This window comes from Candoia aspera, chromosome 10 (genome assembly GCF_035149785.1).
Source record: "Candoia aspera isolate rCanAsp1 chromosome 10, rCanAsp1.hap2, whole genome shotgun sequence".
Taxonomy (NCBI): domain Eukaryota; kingdom Metazoa; phylum Chordata; class Lepidosauria; order Squamata; family Boidae; genus Candoia; species Candoia aspera.
The window spans coordinates 9,719,945-9,736,912 of record NC_086162.1 but is presented as its reverse complement, the minus strand read 5'-3'; the positions used below and the strand labels follow the sequence as shown (position 1 = coordinate 9,736,912).

General features: G+C 45.5%; 1 protein-coding gene across 1 annotated transcript; it reads right to left on the bottom strand.

Moving 5' to 3' along the window:
• Nucleotides 1–4: 4 nt before the first annotated feature.
• Nucleotides 5–14,550, bottom strand: NCMAP (non-compact myelin associated protein). The gene is made up of 4 exons (XM_063312118.1): nt 14,441–14,550; nt 3,985–4,074; nt 1,365–1,449; nt 5–422 (listed from the first exon to the last, which is right to left on the bottom strand). The coding sequence occupies exons 2-4, from the start codon at nt 4,061–4,063 to the stop codon at nt 275–277; spliced, it is 312 nt and encodes a 103-aa protein (XP_063168188.1). The 5' UTR covers nt 4,064–4,074; nt 14,441–14,550; the 3' UTR covers nt 5–274.
• Between the last annotated feature and the right edge of the window lie 2,418 nt (nt 14,551–16,968).

The following is a 16,968-nucleotide window of genomic DNA, read 5'->3' as shown; positions in this document are numbered from 1 at the left end:
GACCTCATTTGTTCCAAGAATCGTGGTAGCTTGCTTCTCGCCACCCTTTCTGGCAAGATTATACAAATTATTTTCACCACTGGTTGCTAGCTGGGCACAACCTTACCTGCCCCGTGAAGGCCGTCTTTTGCCTTCTATGAGGAAAAAAAAAAGGCAGCCAGCAGACCACTGAAACGTGGGCCAGTGGGAGCCACTCCATTCCCAGTCCTAGTGGAGGCTCCTCAAGGTCTGCAGCGTTCAGTGCTTGTTCATTGTTCCTCCACTTGCTGCTACTTCACCGTCTTCTGTTTGGCATGTGAATGTCCACGGGGACAAATGTCACCACAGTGTCCCGGGCAGCGTTGCTGCTGTCCTGTCCTAAAATTGAGGGGATGGTGACTTTTGGATTCTTTGGCTCCAGCTCTCGCTTAGTCCTCATGCGCCTACAAAGAACCAAGCAGACTTTGTGTTATTGTGCTGGTTGTGCAGCAGGAAAGGCAAAGAGCTGTGGCACCCAAACACTTAACACCCCTGTTGAAGATAAGCCTTCGCAGACCAGAGTCCTGATGCACAGAACATTGTTCTGAGGAAGGGTCCTTTGCCACTAAGGACCTCCAGAAGACTACTTAGTTCAGGAGAACGTTCCTGAAATTCTTTTCTTTTTAGAATAAACTTTTCAGAGCATTTTTTTTTTCATCCAATTAAATGAGATATGGTAGGGGGGGAAATTGCAGGAGACTTTCTTCCTCTGGTATTCATTCTTCCCCAGTTTCCCTGCAGCTTTGAAAATATATACAGTAAGAATGCCCAGGAGGTTCCTGATGTAGCTACTTAATTTAATTTATTAGATTTGCAACACTGCCCAGCTCAAAACAATTCAGGGTGGTATACAATATTAAAAAAAAAAGATTACAGATAGCAATTAATAAAAGGTGTTAATTGTCCCTAGAAGTGCTCATTATTTATTCAATCAATCAATCAGATTTATTTACAGGGCTTTATAGGCTGCTTTAGTCAGAAGCAACTATCGGCCTGCTTCTCTCTATACTCTATACCATTTGTGTGTTTTTGTTGAACAAAAATGGAACATTAGCCTATAACATCTCACAAAAGGAAAACTGCAGAGTCCCTGAATGCGAAAATGCAATGACAGCAGGATTTGATTTATGAGGTAAAACTGCCCACAGAACACATAACCAGAGCGAGAGCTTTCCTGAGACAGAGACAATGATATCCTGAGCTCATTTTGTCTTTACGTGTGTGATGTCACTGCTCCCACTCTCCCCCTACCCCTGATACCTACGGGCAGACGGTTTGCATCCAGTCAGTTGACTGTTCTCCTGAAAAATGAAAGGCACTTGAGGAAAAAAATTCAAATGACTAACCTGTTATACATTTTAAGGACGAGCAGCACCGTTGTAAATATTACTATGACGCCTACTACAACAGCTGCTACAATTGCTCCAGAACCTAATAAGGAAAAAGTAAGAAAAAAAGCAACTTGATAAAGATTTGTGTATGCAAAGTTTTAAATCCTTTTCGATTGCCAGCTTATAATAAAATATAATTCCCAAGTTCTAGGATATGTACAACAATATCCCACCATTTTACCTCATTTTGGCTTATTATCTTCTCAAACACATTACTACTGTTTATTATACTTTTAATTCACCCTTGAGAGCCAGTTGGTGTAGTGGCTAAGATGCTGGACTAGAAACTGGGAGACCGAGAGTTCTAGTCCTGCCTTGGACACAAAGCCAGCTGGGTGACCTTGGGTCAGTCCCTCTCTCTCAGCCCTAGGAAGGAGGCAATGGCAAACCACTTCCAAAATCTTGTCAAGAACACCGCAGGGACTCCTCCAGGCAGTCTCCAGGAGTCAAGACTGACTCAATGGCACAAAAAAAAAAACTACCATCCTTTAATCTCCAGTTTTAATTTATATACTGTGAAAAAAAATCATACAGCTCCTAGTGGTTTAGAATCATAAAATGCAACACAGCGAAGTTAAACACAGTAGAAATTCAATGTAAAATTAAACAGTTAAGCAAAGAAAAACATATTTAAAATGCAGGAAAGAGACTACAAGACATATATAAATCATTCCCTCAGTGTAATACAGACACATAAGCATTAAATTATAAAAACAGACAGGTCACCTGCAACCTCTGCTGGATTGCAAATTGGTTATTTCAACCTCATACAATTTCCTCTCCAAAATGGGGTGGTATTTATTTCTCCTGACTGCTTTTCAAATGCTTCCTTCAAGCTACTGCTTTGAGGCCAGTACATATCAAAGTTGTGGGATTATTAATCTCACTTGTGAATGGTGGCAACTGCCATCCAGTTTGCTCATCTCAAACAAATGGGGTTCTTGAGGGTTACATGATTTATGAGAAGTACAAACTGTGGGGACATGGAAACAGAGCCTTTCTGTGGTGGCCCCCCCTTTATGGAATAACTTTCTTCCACAGATCAAACTGGCAGGACTCTGGAGGTCCTTCCCAAAGCTGCCAAGATGGAATTGTTCCACAGGCCTTCTTATGTGGCTTAATGCAGATTGGCACCATCGTATCATTATCTTTACTACTGTTTAACTTTTATGTCAAATTTCTACTGTGTTTCACTTTGCTGTGTTCCATTTTTTATGAATCTAAACCACTGGGAGCTGTACGATTTTTTCACACTATATAAATTAAAGGAATGAATGAACAGCCAAATGCTAGGGAAATCTGAGCCTCATTTTTCCAGGCAAGGGAAAATGAGGTCAGTGAATTTTCTTTGTGCCTTATGAAACTGACTAGTGGGTTTGAAATTGACAAGACTAGTTTATGAAATTGAAGAACTGGCAAGTCTTAAGGAGAGGAGCAGAAGGACTAGGATCTGGAAAGACCCTAATTTTTAAATATCTATGTCAGATGTCTAGTAATGAAGGCAGTGATAGACTTTGGGGGAGGGGGCTGGGTGAGAATGCTCTCATGGAAGACTTTTTATAACTTATCAGCAATTATATGTGCCTTCCAGTTAGTGTTGACTCCTGGTGACTGCCTAGGCTAATAATCCCTGCAGTTTTCTTGGCAAGGTTTTTTGGAAGTGGTTTGCCATTGCTTCCTTCCTAGGACTGAGAGAGGGTGACTGGCCCAAGGTCACCCAGCTGGCTTTGTGCCTCAGGCGGGACTAGAACTCACCGTCTCCTGATTTCCAGCATGTTACCTTTATAAATACATTTATATTTTACCCTCTCCCCCTAAGATTACAACATAATTTCCTTCTTTCCATAGTCTACCCTTTCTAATCATCAAACCCATAAATCACAAGTTCATTTTTTTCTTTTTTCAGCGAAAACTCCATAAGGGGTTTCCAGTCCCTAATAAATGTAGTTATTGTCCTTTCTCTACCCGAAACAGGAGTGAGAGGACAATTTCTTTTAAACAATTAAGATTCCAAAAAGAAACCTTCTTAGTTTGCTGCAAATCACCCCAAGAACTGTTCCTTGCAGATGACAGCCATTGCCTCCTGCTCACCCCCAACAGAGCTTAACTTCTGTTTAAGTTTTATTTTGCCATGAACCTTTCTTGGAGCAAAGTGCCCCTTCAGAGCATTGTGCTCCTCATGAACGCATGGTGAAAAGCCATGTTCTGAAGGGGTGTTCTGCTTCCCAAAGGTGCCTTCTTCTAAGAGCAAAGTGAAGCAACTCCATTCTCCTCTGGTATCTACAACAGGTAGATACAGGTGTTCTGCCTTGGGTGAGCACACTATCTGCAGAAAGCCTCTTCCTGCGTTTGCAGATACCAGAGAGACAATGAGGTGATGCCAAACACTTGGCCAAGGGAAACAGCTTCATCTCCTCAGATCCTGTCACCTCTGTAGCACCCAGCACCTCGTCAGGGCAAATCCAGAGCTGTTTCATGCAGATCTTGAACACGTTTCTTTTCACCCATTCACACATTAGCAGTGCAAAACCCACAACCCATAAAAACTCCCGACGCCACCCCTGCCCTTTCTTACTCTGATAGAGGATTTGCTCTCGGGACTTTGTGGTCCCATTCATCCGGGAATAGCCAGACGTTGGGGCAGCTGTGGTCATCTTGATTCCAACTAGGCAGAGCAACGAGACAACAATGTTAGAACGATGCAAAGGGAGCCAGTGAAAGAATCACAAGACAGGCACCAGCATCAGGCAAATGGAGCAGTTTCTGTTGATACTGGTAACAGCGCACAAGCTTTCTGGTTTCACAGAACGCATTGGTCACACTATCCATGGGGATGACTTATAAAGCAATAAAAACCACTTATTTTATTCATTTAAATATTGATAGCCAGCCCACTACAGATAGTCCTTGCTTAACAACCATTTGTTTAGTGACAGTTTGGACTTAGGACAGTCTAAAAAAAAGACTTACGACCAGTCCTCACACTTATGACTGTAACAACGTCCCCGCAGGTTGAGCATTCACAATAGCAATCATTAACGGTAACATGATAACTCCAGGACCCTGAACTTAGCACCTTGAAGCAATGCTGAAATGTTTGCCAAGGTTTACCAGAGGCAGAAATGGGATAAGCATATATGGTATAGACCAGTGTTTTCAACCTTGGGAACTTTAAGATGTGTGGATTTCAACTCCCAGAATTCCCCAACCAGCCACCCATACTGGCTGGGGGATTCTGGGAGTTGAAGTCCACACTGTCATGAGTACTGATGGCGAGCAGGAGGGGGCCCCCATCCAGCGTGGAAAACCCATGCGTAGTACTGAGGAATTAAGCAGCCGTTCAAAGAGACACAGATCAGGCCCGCCTTAGCTTTTGGGGTTTATCTGTCTGGGTTTTCCCACGCTTCTTCAGTTTGTTAGGATTGATGTCCTAACAGTCAGAAATCACGCCGAGACGAGGAGTAGGTCTCTAGTGTTTATTACTGCTACATTAAACAGAATCCTAACAAACTGAAGCAGCGTGGGAAAAACCCAGACAGATAAACCCCAAAAGCTAAGGCGGGCCTGATCTGTGTCTCTTTGAACGGCTGCTTAATTCCTCAGTACTACGCATGCCTTTTCCCCCCTGGATGGGGGCCCCCTCCTGCTCGCCATCAGTACTCATGACACACACATCTTAAAGTTCCCAAGGTTGAGAAACACTGATGTAGACAATAAACAGTAAGCACTTTTTCAAACATGTTGTTAGTTATCTGCAAACAACTATATTGTCTACTTCCATCCTCCGTGTTCGGTTTTCAGTCCACGCCTGGCCACAGATGCAATTACAGGACATTCACCCCAATTAGCAAATGTCTTCAAATCTTCTACCTCGAATAGACAGAATGGCTCATTTTGAAAACTAGAAAATGAAAATAGTGGTCAACCAGGCATCCCCATGGCGGAAGAAATGGCTAGGAAAATCATGGCTGGCTGCAAAAGGCGTGTGGAGCGAAGCCCAGCAGCTGCTAATACTGTAACTTATACCTCAGCTCTATACTGCAACTTTTCTAAATGGAACTTCAGTGACACCAGTAAAAACTAACGGGGAACTTGAGCTCGCTGCTGGCCGCCTGCCCTCCTCCCCCCACCCACCCCCCAAACCAGGGTCTCTTGAGAGTTTTGCCCCCAGGTTTTCAAAGCTTTGAATTGCAAAGTTGTTTGCACTGTGCAGCAGTCTCACAGTTTCCAGCCCAAATGGGGAGCAGCAAACATGAAAATAACTCTGGGTCTGAATCTATAACTAGGTTATTCTCCTCCAAGTGAATGCCGTCTTTGTGCAGCCAACACTGACCTACTTTTGTAACTCCATCATCTACCGTGGCCATGGAATCCCCTTTCTCCAACTTCTGCTTTGCAGCTCAATCAGTCCTGTGTGTGTGTGTGTGTGTGTGTGTGTATCAGATGGCTATCAATTCCTAACGCCACATCCAGCATCCACCCTAGGCATCTAATTCAACTCCCCCAAAGGCTACTGTTGAATATCTGACTGCTGCTTCATGAGGCTATGAATGGTCAAAGTTGGGGGGGGGGTGTTCCTCTTCTGGGGACTGTGGCAGGAAGGCTGAGTCAATATTATTTTAAAGCAGGGGTTAAAGGCCAAATGACACAGAAGGCATTTCCAGGCTTCGAGGAGGTTTGTCTCTGGCTGCTCCTTTCAGCAGTTATTCTTTTGTTACTGGTGGTCAAAAAATCCCTCTCCTCAATATTCTGGTCTTCAAACCACAACGAAGATAGATAACGAAGAAGCATAATTCACTAGTTTACTCCAGTGTTTCTGGACCTTGGCAACTTGAAGAGGGGTGGACTTCAACTCCCAGAATTCCCCAGCCAGCCATGCTGGCTGGGGAATTCTGGGAGTTGGTCCACCCCTCTTTGAGTCGCCGAGATCCAGAAACACTGCTCTACATGGCAACTGCTTTTCAATCCTGCACCTTGATTTTCCGCTGGGGGGGAGGGCAAACCAAGCTTTCATTCAGCCTGCTTGCTGCTGCTTTGGCCAAACAAAGTCCCCCATCGGGGGAGATGGGCGGTAATATAAATTTAATAATTAATAAACAAACAAACAAACAAACAAAAAGGAACGGAAGAGCCATTTCTCTGGTTACGTGCTAACTTGGCCCTCACTTTCAGCAGGGTTCTGCTTCCAGGCAGACTTCCAGAAAAAGGAAGACTAGCCTTCTTTTCAAATTGCTCTTAGGATTATTCAGCTGAATGCTGCAGCTAACTGCCATCAACCGACCACGGAGGGTGTGGCATCTGCCCAGGGTCTGAGGTATGGGCACAGAGGTGGGACAAGGAAGAAGGGAGCTGTCCCTTTGTTCCATTCATCTACAACTTCTAAACCTTGTATTAGCACCCACAAAGCACATCAAGCTTGCTAAATACACTGAATTGTTTCCAGGTGGGGCAACACAGCATTGCTCTGCGTCAGCCAGATATGTTGAACTGCAGCTCCCATGCTGGCTGGGGAATTCTGGGAGTTGAAGTCCACACATCTTAAAGTTGCCAAGTCTGAAAAACACCGATGTATAGTATACCAGGCTAGTGTTTCATCTCATTTTGTACCCAAATAAATATATCAATAAACAATATAAAGGCAGCCAGAGCAGGGAGCCTGGCAGATACTGAAAGGAGAGCCTGCTGCTGTTCAGGGTTACCACACTATACAGGCCAGCTCTATGCTGTTCTGCTGTTCCCATTTCCAAGATGATAGCACTGAGGTGTAGAAAAGGGAAAGCGAATGAAGCAAGGGGAGTGGCTTGGAATTCTGGGAGCTCGACGCATCTGGGAGGGACCTCAGCAGCTGCAAGAAAGCTTGCCGAAGTCACAAAACCTGGTCAGGAAAAGTGCATTTCCTTGTCAGGGGACATTCATTTGCAGTCAAATAACTTCCTATATTTTACCCTAATTGGCCTCTGCGCTCTATACCCAATGTATTTCCTTCCTGCCTTCCTTAGGAAAAAACTGCAGGATCAAGATGAAAACTTCCTGAGCTCTGCAAAGTACAAGCTCTGCACCTTGCCAAAAAGGTGTGTGGTTGTTACCAACATGTTTATCTCCCACATGAGTTAGATTTCTGCCCTGCCTTTGCTTTATGTCAGTCCTCCCAGGTGGACCAGGCAGGAAACATGACCAGATAAGCTAATTCTACTTTATTGTAAGGCTACATTAACAGACGCTTGCAAGTCTGAAAGTACAAATCTCCCACTGTCTCCTTTACAGCCCGAGAACTTAGGGAGGGTCCCTTCTGAGCCTCTTTCTCTGCCCGTTATGCAGCTGTGGGCTATGCCCTCTCTTATCTGACTGTTCCCTAGGCAGCGTCTCTGGGCCCTGCCTCCCAAGGTCTTTCTCACAAAGCATTACAATTTGGGAGCTCAAGGTGGCGCACATAACACACCTCCTTCTCTTTTTCCCCAGAACAACCACCTTGGGAGGGCAGAACACACCAGGCTCAAAGTCCCCTAGAGTGTTTTCATGGCTGAGGGGGGACTTGAACCTGGCCTAACCCTTTATGCCACTATATCACACAAGCTCCTGTTTTCCTCTCCCTCCTCCCTGGGTCTTATTCCAGATGACTCACCCTCAACTGGGAAGGTCCAGCTGGTCCAGTTCAAATTCCACATAGAATAGGACAAGTTCAGGTGAAAATTCACAACCCAGCAGAAATATACCAGCTACCTACGAGCAGCTACATGGAAAATGGTGAGGACATATATAGAAACCCAGATTCTTAGTCCGTTTTGAAGCTGGTCTTCATCATAACTAAGACTGCTTGTACCTATAGAAAGTATCTTATTGACTCAAGCTGAGACCTCGACTTTTTTTTTCTGAGAGTGCCAAGTGTCTAGAGAAACAAATATTGCCGTGGGCTGGGAGCAGCCCTGGAGATGGGGTCTTGGATCAAGAGCACCCAATTTCCCTCCAGCCCAAGGCAGCCAGAGGTCTTAAGAGTTGGGGGCCAAACTCCAGAAACAGGGCAGGGAAGGCTGAGTTCCAAACTGGAAACAAATTTTAAGACCTGGATGGTAACAAGGATGACTTTGCCTTAAAACCCGCATGGATGTACTTGCAGGACCAGTTGCAACTTTTAAGTGGCTTCTTCACCCAAAGTCCTAGCCAGGTGGCACCACTGAATTGCTCCCAGTTCACAAACAGCCACAAATCATCTCTTCCCTCCCTAAGCACAGAACAATTCCTAATTCCTTCAATCTGAAGATGGCTGCGTTGACATAACAGCACCCTTGTTTAAAAAAAGAAAAGAAATGGTGCAAAGCAACTCCCTTGTCCAAAGCAGGGATGGTTAGCAACTTTTAATGATTACCACATAGATTCTGTCATAAGGTGGGAAGGATCAGGCTTGGTTAGACAGGAGATGACTACCAGGAAATACCAGGACGGTAGGCTAGGCTTCAAAGCTGCAAAACCATCTCAAAAGGCAAACAATTTCTCTGCTGCTACCAAGAAAGCTGCACAGATGCACCCATGTCAAACTCAACTTAGGGGAGACTTTTTCTAGCCTTTTATTTAACCAGCGGAGCCCTTCCCTTCTGCATCAAACTGTGGTAGCTAAATTTTTGGCTGTTAAGGCCACTTGCAGCGCTGAGTGGCCATTCAGGGGCTATAGAAGCATTAAGTATACCAATCTAGGAGCACCCCCATAGCCATCCATACACCCGCATTTCTTACTCCTTCACTCTGAGATCTTACTTTAGGCCAGTGTTTTCCAACCTTGGCCATGGGATTTCAACTCCCAGAATTCCTCAGCTAGCACGCTGGCTGGGGAATTCTGGGAATTGAAGTCCACACATCTGAAAGTTGCTGAAGTTGGAAATCACTGATCTAGACTGCTGGATAATAGATCTGGCTATGAATGAGAGGAAGTTATCAATGGGAAGTTAATGAATTATTTCCATACAACCCGGCAGCTGATCAGGTAGGACCTCCAAAGTTTATTAAGCTGCCGCAAGGGTAACGAAGAAGCTGCGCTCCTTTCCAAAGCTGGTGATGTGCTGGGCAAGCAAGAAAAAGACATTATGCATGGTTGGATCTATTCAGGTAGACCCTCTTCATATGCAAGGAATCCTATGTGCTCCAGCTCTATGCGCATATGTCAGTGCATTTATAGACCGAAGAATAGGAGTGGGCAGGAGAGAAATTCGTTTGTGGTGAAATCTTGAATGTTGCAATTTCAAGCCAATGCACAAGCCCAAACGTGTCTCAAGTCACAGTTCTCCAAATTTGGCAAGCCAGGGCGTTTGTTTGAAAGAACAGGAGGGAAAAGCCTACACAGAAATACTTACATTTGTTACAATTACACAGACATGCATTACATTAAGAATGTGCATTTGCAAAACATGCATAAAGCAGGAAAAGCAGCAAACAGAAATGTCTATGTTTGGAGAACTCATATCAACTCTACTGCAAGCTTTAAAAAAAAATTCTAACGTTGACAATTGAGCTTTACAGGCAGTCCTTGCTTAAGAACCATTCATTTAGTGGTGGATTGGACTTACAACGCTGTTGAAAAAAACCAACTTATGACCGGTCCTCACACTTATGACCATTTCAGCATTCCCCCCCAGTCACGTGATCATGAGTTGGGCACATGGCAACCAGTTCACATTTATGACTGTTGCAGCATCCCGTGGTTATATGATCACCATTTTCGACCTTCCTGGCTGGTTTCTGGCAAGCAAAATCAGTGGGGAACTGCGTGATTCACTTAACCATGTGGTTTGCTTAATGCCCACGGTGATTTGCTTAACAACCGCCGCAAAACAGGTTGTAAAATTGGGTAAGATTTGCTTAATGACAGCTGCGCTTAGCAACTGAAATTCTGGTCTCAATTGTGGCTGTTAAGTGAGAACTACCTGTACTGTACAACAATGAAAAACTGGGGGGACGCTGAAATTGACAGATGGATAAAACAAGATACTGCATTTCTCTGGTTGGCCCATTTTTATGTGTAGGTCCCATGCTTGCTAAACTCATGGCTTTTCCAATTCCCTCTGATGCTACAAGAATACTGCAGCCATGTGAGTGGGATGAAAGCATTGACACATGGAAATGAAAAGCACATTTCCAGAGAAATGCAGATTCTACACTGATCCATACCAGGGCTGCTATCAGAGAGAGAGAGGCCTCTGCTTTGTGCAACTGATCTGGAGAAATGGGCCAAAGCTGAAGACCGAGCTCTGCCTCCCACCTTCTGCCTTTGGTGCATCAGCTAAAGATGTTCTATCCCACTGAGAGAAGATTCAGCTGCTGATCTGGTGGGTTCCCAACGCCAGGTGGAGGAGCAGAGTGCGGCCTCTTGGCTTCAGCTCAGGGAAACTGTCTTGAGCTGGCCTTGAACATCCACTATTTGCAATGTCACTCGAGTGCTCCTTTCTACGCACACGCGGCCTCCGCTGTAGCTAAGCAGAGCTGGTCTGGGGGCCCAGAATTTTCGGTAGCTCAGGAGTCAAAACGGGTTTTCCATTCAACCATTGCAACAGAAGGACAAGCTGTCAGGAGAGCTGAGATGGGGACTCACCAGTAGGAGGACTAAGGCCTGTGAAGGCGTCATAGGAGGAAGGGAAGGAAAGAAACAGGAGCTCAGAGAAAAGGATGAGATGTTAAAAAGGACCAGGAGAAGGAAGAACAGCAAAGGGCTTCAACATTCTATGGCATTGTTTCTCAACCTTGGCAACTTTAAGCTGTGTGGACTTCAACTCCCAGAATTCTCCAGCCAGCATGTGCTGGCTAGGGAATTCTGGGAGTTGAGGTCCACACAGCTTAACATTGCCAAGGTTGAGAAACACTGTTCTATGGCTTAACAATAACACGGCTTCTCCCCTATAAATAAGGTAACAAGAATGAAGAAAGGAAATACACTTCGGAAAACCTGGATGTGGCATTCTGTGTGAAGGGATCAAGAGCTGAAAATGTCATTAACACCAAAGCTTTTGAAAGGCTGGTCTATGAAATATGCCAAGTATACATAGAGGAATATTTATCTTCTTCAGCACAGCAAACACTCAGAGTGTCTGAATGTTGACTTCTCCAAAGTATAACTGTCACTTTGCATTGATGAAAGAGGCCTCCAGGAACAGAGTTGGCAACAAAAACGTCCCTGGTGTTGTTTTTTAGTTCTACCAAGTTAAAAAGAAGAACCAAACGGATAATGAGAAGGGCCAAACCCTGTAAATTAATTCTTGAGCAGGTACAGTCTGGCCTGGTGGGCAAGCATGAGGCTTAAGGATGGATCTCTTCTGCCGTTGCTAGGCTAGGTGGTACTTAGAGTGTTTTCAGAAAAGGACAGGGGTAGAAGCTATTGAAAACTTATTGAAAAGAACAGAGTGCAGTTGCTCAGTGGTGAGGGAAAAACACCCCAAATGCATTTAGAGATCCTCTGTGTCAGGGTTTCTCAAGCTTAGCCACTTTTAAGATATGTGGACTTCAACTCCCAGAGTTCCCCAGCCAGGCTGGGGAACTCTGGGAGTTCAAGTCCACATATCTTAAAGTGGCTAAGCTTGAGAAACACTGCTCTATGCTATAATGACAATGCAGAATTGAACTGTCTTAATTCAAACTGGCAGGCCACCATTTCAGATCCTGTGGTCCTGAGGGTGACTAAGCCATAGGCCACTTCCACAGCAATAACTTACAGCATCACTCAGTAACCTCTATGGCAATCTATCACTAGGAGACGGGTTCTAAATCTCTGCCATGATGGCTGGACGAGGCTGTAAATCACCAGCGTGGAAAGAATGGCAGGGCTAAAGCAACTACAGAAGCCATAAATGGCCAAATTCTAGATCTGCTGAGATTCCTGCCTGGTGAAACTTCTCCAGTCTGGTGCCCAGGAGATGTGTTGAATTCCAGTTCCTGTTTGAATGGGGACAGGGGTATCTGCGGGGCAGTGTTGTGCCAAAAAAGGCCATGAAATAAAGCTTCACCCCTTTTTATACCTCCTTCCTCCCAGACAATCTGTTATTCTCTCAGTTCTAGTGTAGCCAAATACTGAAGTGATGAACTTTTTCCTCCTTAACAGCTGTGCAAAGTAGTGGATTTTGCCAAGGTTTTCCTGCTGGATCAGCTTTCTGCAAGTGAACCCCCCCCCCGGAACACAGCCATTCAAAATGCAGGAATATGGTCTTTCCTTGCACCAGCATTACCGCCTTTTCAGTCCACCATGGAGATGAGGGGAGACCTCCTCTCTTTATCTCCTTTTCCCACAGAAAATTAAGTCAGGTCTTTATTTTATTGTTTGCACAATTTACCTAACTCATACCACATTAGCTGAAACACCACCTGCCACAAAGCTACTGAAGGTTTCAGTGACCTGATTACTTTTACTTAGTTAAACAACTATTTGAAAAAAGCAGTCCCTGCCCTCCAGCTTAAAGGAAAACAAAATCACTCAAGTATCCATTCTTAAAGTAAAAGTTTCTTTGGTGTTTCTCCAATCTTACATCACTCTCAAAGTCTGGAAATGTAAAAGTGAAGATACTGATTAACGCTAAGATACTAATATTGATCTATCAAACAAAAGTTGCCGGAAACAGTACAGAGAATATTGGTAAAGTGCTTTAAACACTGCGAGAAAACTCATAGTATGGTCTTCCCCATGCCAGTGGCTGCACATCTCCCCCCCTTCTTAAATGTAAAATCTACATCCAGTTTTATCCTCCAGAAACTAATTCTCTATCTTTGCTCACAAGTAAGTACTATAAGTTTCCAAGGGCTGCAATTCTGGGCATTATCCAGATTTATTTACTTTAATTATACTTAATCCTCACCCACCCCAAAAAACCCTTCAACAGAGCTACCAAAAACCTAATTCAGAACAACAAGAAGATGGCAAAACTTAACCCCCAATAAAATAAATTCTGCCCAGCCCCAGAAGGGAAGAAAAAAATCATTCCAGCCAGCAAGTCAAATCTATATTTGGCTCTCATAGCCTACAGAGACTCCAATTATTAAATCACCCCTTTCCTTTAAGATTATAAACCTACGTTTACAGTAGTGTCTTAATGTGCATGCCTGTGTGTGAAGGAAGTTATGGCTTAAGCCAGTGTTTCTCAACCTTGGCAACTTTAAGGTGTGTGGACTTCAACTCCCAGAATTCCCCAGTCACTTAAGACACCCATTTTGCACCTTAAAGCCATCCTAAACCACCCAAAGGGCCAACAGTTTTTTGGTCTTGCCCAAATTGGGGGGCTGCCCAAAGAGATGCTGAAGGCCAGACACCTTTGGAGCTGCAGCTCTTGACCTTGAGTTAACTTTTAAACAGCTTTTTCAAGGATCTGCACAGATCTGGGAGATCAAACTCCAAGGAAAGGGAGCAGCTTTAATCAACCCCTTATTTGCCTAATGAATTTATGCTGCACGAGACGGAGTGAAACCAGAATATTTGGGGAAACTGAGTAAACCATGGGCTCAGCCTAGGACCTCTCTGCTTTAAAAGAAAAGGAAAAAAAAAGCGGAAAAATAGGTTTATTTATTTTTTACGAGGGAAAATAAGTAAACGCCTGTGTCAAGATTTCCTCCAATAGAAGGCTGCAGGTGATGGGAGTTGTAGTCCAACGCGCTCGGAGGGAGGTCCCAAATCGGGCCAAACGGAGGTGGCGATGGGACCTGGAGTCCGACGCACCTGGAGGGCCCCAGAGGGAGAAGGCTGGGCCGGGGAGCGGAGGGTCCGCGCTCCGCAGCACCTGTCCCGGAGGCAGGACGATCCGCCTCGCCAGCCCAGCCCAGCCCGGCGCGGGCCGGACCGGGGGAGCCCCGCCGCCTCCGCGCCCTTATCCGGGGAAGTTCCCCGCGCAGGGCCGGGGCGGCGGCGGCGGCGGCGGGAAGCAGCTCCACGCGGGCGGCGAGCGCCTGGGCGTTCCGGCGGCCGCGGCGCCTCTCGGGCTTGCGGGCGAGCGCTGGCCCCTCGGTCGCTCCCGCCCTCGGCCCCCGCGGATGTCCAGCCGGCCCCGGCCCGACCCGCCGGCTGCACTCACCTGCTCCCGGGCAGGACCCTACCGACGCGCCCCGGGGCGTCTTCTCGCACCGCGCGCCGCTATCGCCCGCCGCGCCGCTCGGGCTGCGCCCCAGCCAGCCAGCCAGCCAGCCAGCCAGCCAGCCGGGCGGCCCCACCCCGGCCGTCCCGGTTCAGGTGATCGCCTGGCTGGGGCTGGGCCGGGCGGCGACCAGCCCGCTTCCTCCTCCGCCCCGGCGGCGGGCCGAGAAGGAGCGAGCCGCGGCGCCCGCTTCTTCCCCAGAGAAGGGAGAGGGAGCCGGCCCTGCGCGCCCCCTTTTCTCTTCGGGCCGCGGGCGGGGCGGGCAGGCGAAAGAGAAAGAGCGCCCTGAAGCATGTGCCGAGCGCGCGCCTCTCTGGCCTTCGCTACGCAGCGCCGCGGGGCTGCCGAAGGGCTACATCCAGGGCAGCGACCACCTTGCCTTTCCGCCCCGCCCCGAGGTAGAGATTAGCTTATTTACTAAAAACGTATCAAAGCATTTGCTTTTTGAACTTCCTAAGAACGAATGTATAGGCAGCAGTCTGTAAAACTGAGTGACACCTCCTCAGTCATAAAATCACCCACCTGAGTGGCTTATTCCCTTTTTCTCTGCATTCAACCTTGAGGACTAGTTTCATAATAGTCATGAATTGTGGCCAAATGGAAAAGTCTGAGCTGCATTGATCATCAGAATTGAGGAAAGTTTTACCTGTTTCTAGGGCTCTGGAGACCAGTTTTGATAGGATAGGTGGGTAGGTAGGTAGATGATCACGCTGCTGTATGGTCAAAATCTTCCTGGTGGATAATTGCGGTTGCAACATCTCCGGAAGGGAAGTTGAGCTGTGCCAAAGTCATTCATTCACTTAGGCATATTGCTCCACCTTCCTCCCCGAATCATGTAGGATAAGAAAATCATCCTGGGTTATTGCTACAGCTTGTTGAGTTCATCTCCAACCAGAGTTTGATTTTTGACAACACCTCTGCTGCCTTCCTTTTACACGGTTTGGTAACAGAATGTAATAATACTGTTTATTTAGTCAATGACCAGCAAAACTTTAAAAAATACAGCACAAAAGTAAAATCGAATAGATGAGATAAAATACTAGTGTAGCAAAGATAAAATAACAAATAAACATGTAACATACACTGCTATGATGGTGTGTTAATTACCTGTGCAAGTGTAAATCTAACATTTATATATATATGAAACCTAAAACAAGATAACTAACTTGTATTAAACCTCAAGTGATGAATAAACCAGAAGTGGTTATTTCTGCGACCAGTTATGCCTTATTTTCATTGTGGCAGAATTTGGCTACTGCACAAGTGATAAAGGGTTTGGTGACAGTACAAAATAGAAATTATTTTGTGTTGGTTATGTCTTTGATTTTTTTGTGGGGGGGTTATTCTGGTTTTGTACTATACTGATATTATTATTATTATTATTATTATACATCACACAGAATCACAAATTGTGCGGGGGGCCCTCATACATCTTTTGAATATGGCTAACCCACTTGTACACTTTTAAATATTGTTAACCCACTTGGACACTTTTTCAAAGGTAGTTGGTTCAATTATTCAAATTCATCATATTCACAGAACAATAAGGAATGTTTAGGTAAAGGTAAAGGTTTCCCTTGACGTTAAGTCCAGTCGTGTCCGACTCTAGGGGGCGCTGCTCATCTCCATTTCAAAGCCGAAGAGCCGGCGTTTGTCGGTAGACACTTCCCTGGTCATGTGGCTGGCATGACTAAACGGAACGCCGTTACCTGCCTGCTGAAGCAGTCCCTATTAATCTACTCACATTTGCATGTTTTCGAACTGCTAGGTTGGCAGGAGCTGGGACTAGCAGAGGGAGCTCACCCCGTCACACGGATTCGAACCGCCGACCTTCCAATCGGCAAGCTCAGCAGCTCAGCGGTTTAACCCGCAGCGTATCCAGACTTAGCATTTCAAACAGACTGTTGGAATCAATGGGACTTTAGTTACTCATGACCTGCTCCTTCCATTTTTCCAACGTGTCTCTTCTAAACATGATTAAATAGTAGCTAAATATAATTCATTAGTCATTCTCAGGTTGGAGCGCTCACCTTATCAGAAACACCCCAATGAAATTTTGCATCCTTCCTGAGTTTACTAGTTGTGATAGCTGAAACATTACAACGCAGCAGAAGCTCATGTGACCACAAAGCTTGATGGCAATGTCGTGTTTTCTTTCTTTCTTTAGCATATTTCTATCTTACCTTTTCATAATAAAAATCAATCTCAAAGTGGGGAGTTGTGGATGTATTTGAAAAAAAAATATGGTTGGGTGAAAGGCTGAAAGAAGCTTGAAGCTTGAAATGTTTATGAGAAAAGAACACACTTGTTGGTCCTTCACTGGAAGCTTTATTATTATTATTATATAAACCACAATGTGAAATCGCAGCTGCCAGCTCTTTAGCTAGTGTTGGCCTTCATTCGCGTCGAGTTCTTCCCAAGAACCTCGGACAGTCTTTCTCGGAGTTGAAATCCACATGTCTTAAAGT

What these genes read in the sequence shown, in the direction of transcription:
- NCMAP (XM_063312118.1), bottom strand. Translation starts at nt 4,063, where the DNA reads ATGACCACAGCTGCCCCAACGTCTGGCTATTCCCGGATGAATGGGACC. An exon ending in AGAGCAAATCCTCTATCAGA is followed by an intron (nt 1,450 to 3,984) that starts GTAAGAAAGGGC and finishes TTTCCTTATTAG; the next exon opens with GTTCTGGAGCAATTGTAGCA. An exon ending in GTCCTTAAAATGTATAACAG is followed by an intron (nt 423 to 1,364) that starts GTTAGTCATTTG and finishes GGTTCTTTGTAG; the next exon opens with GCGCATGAGGACTAAGCGAG.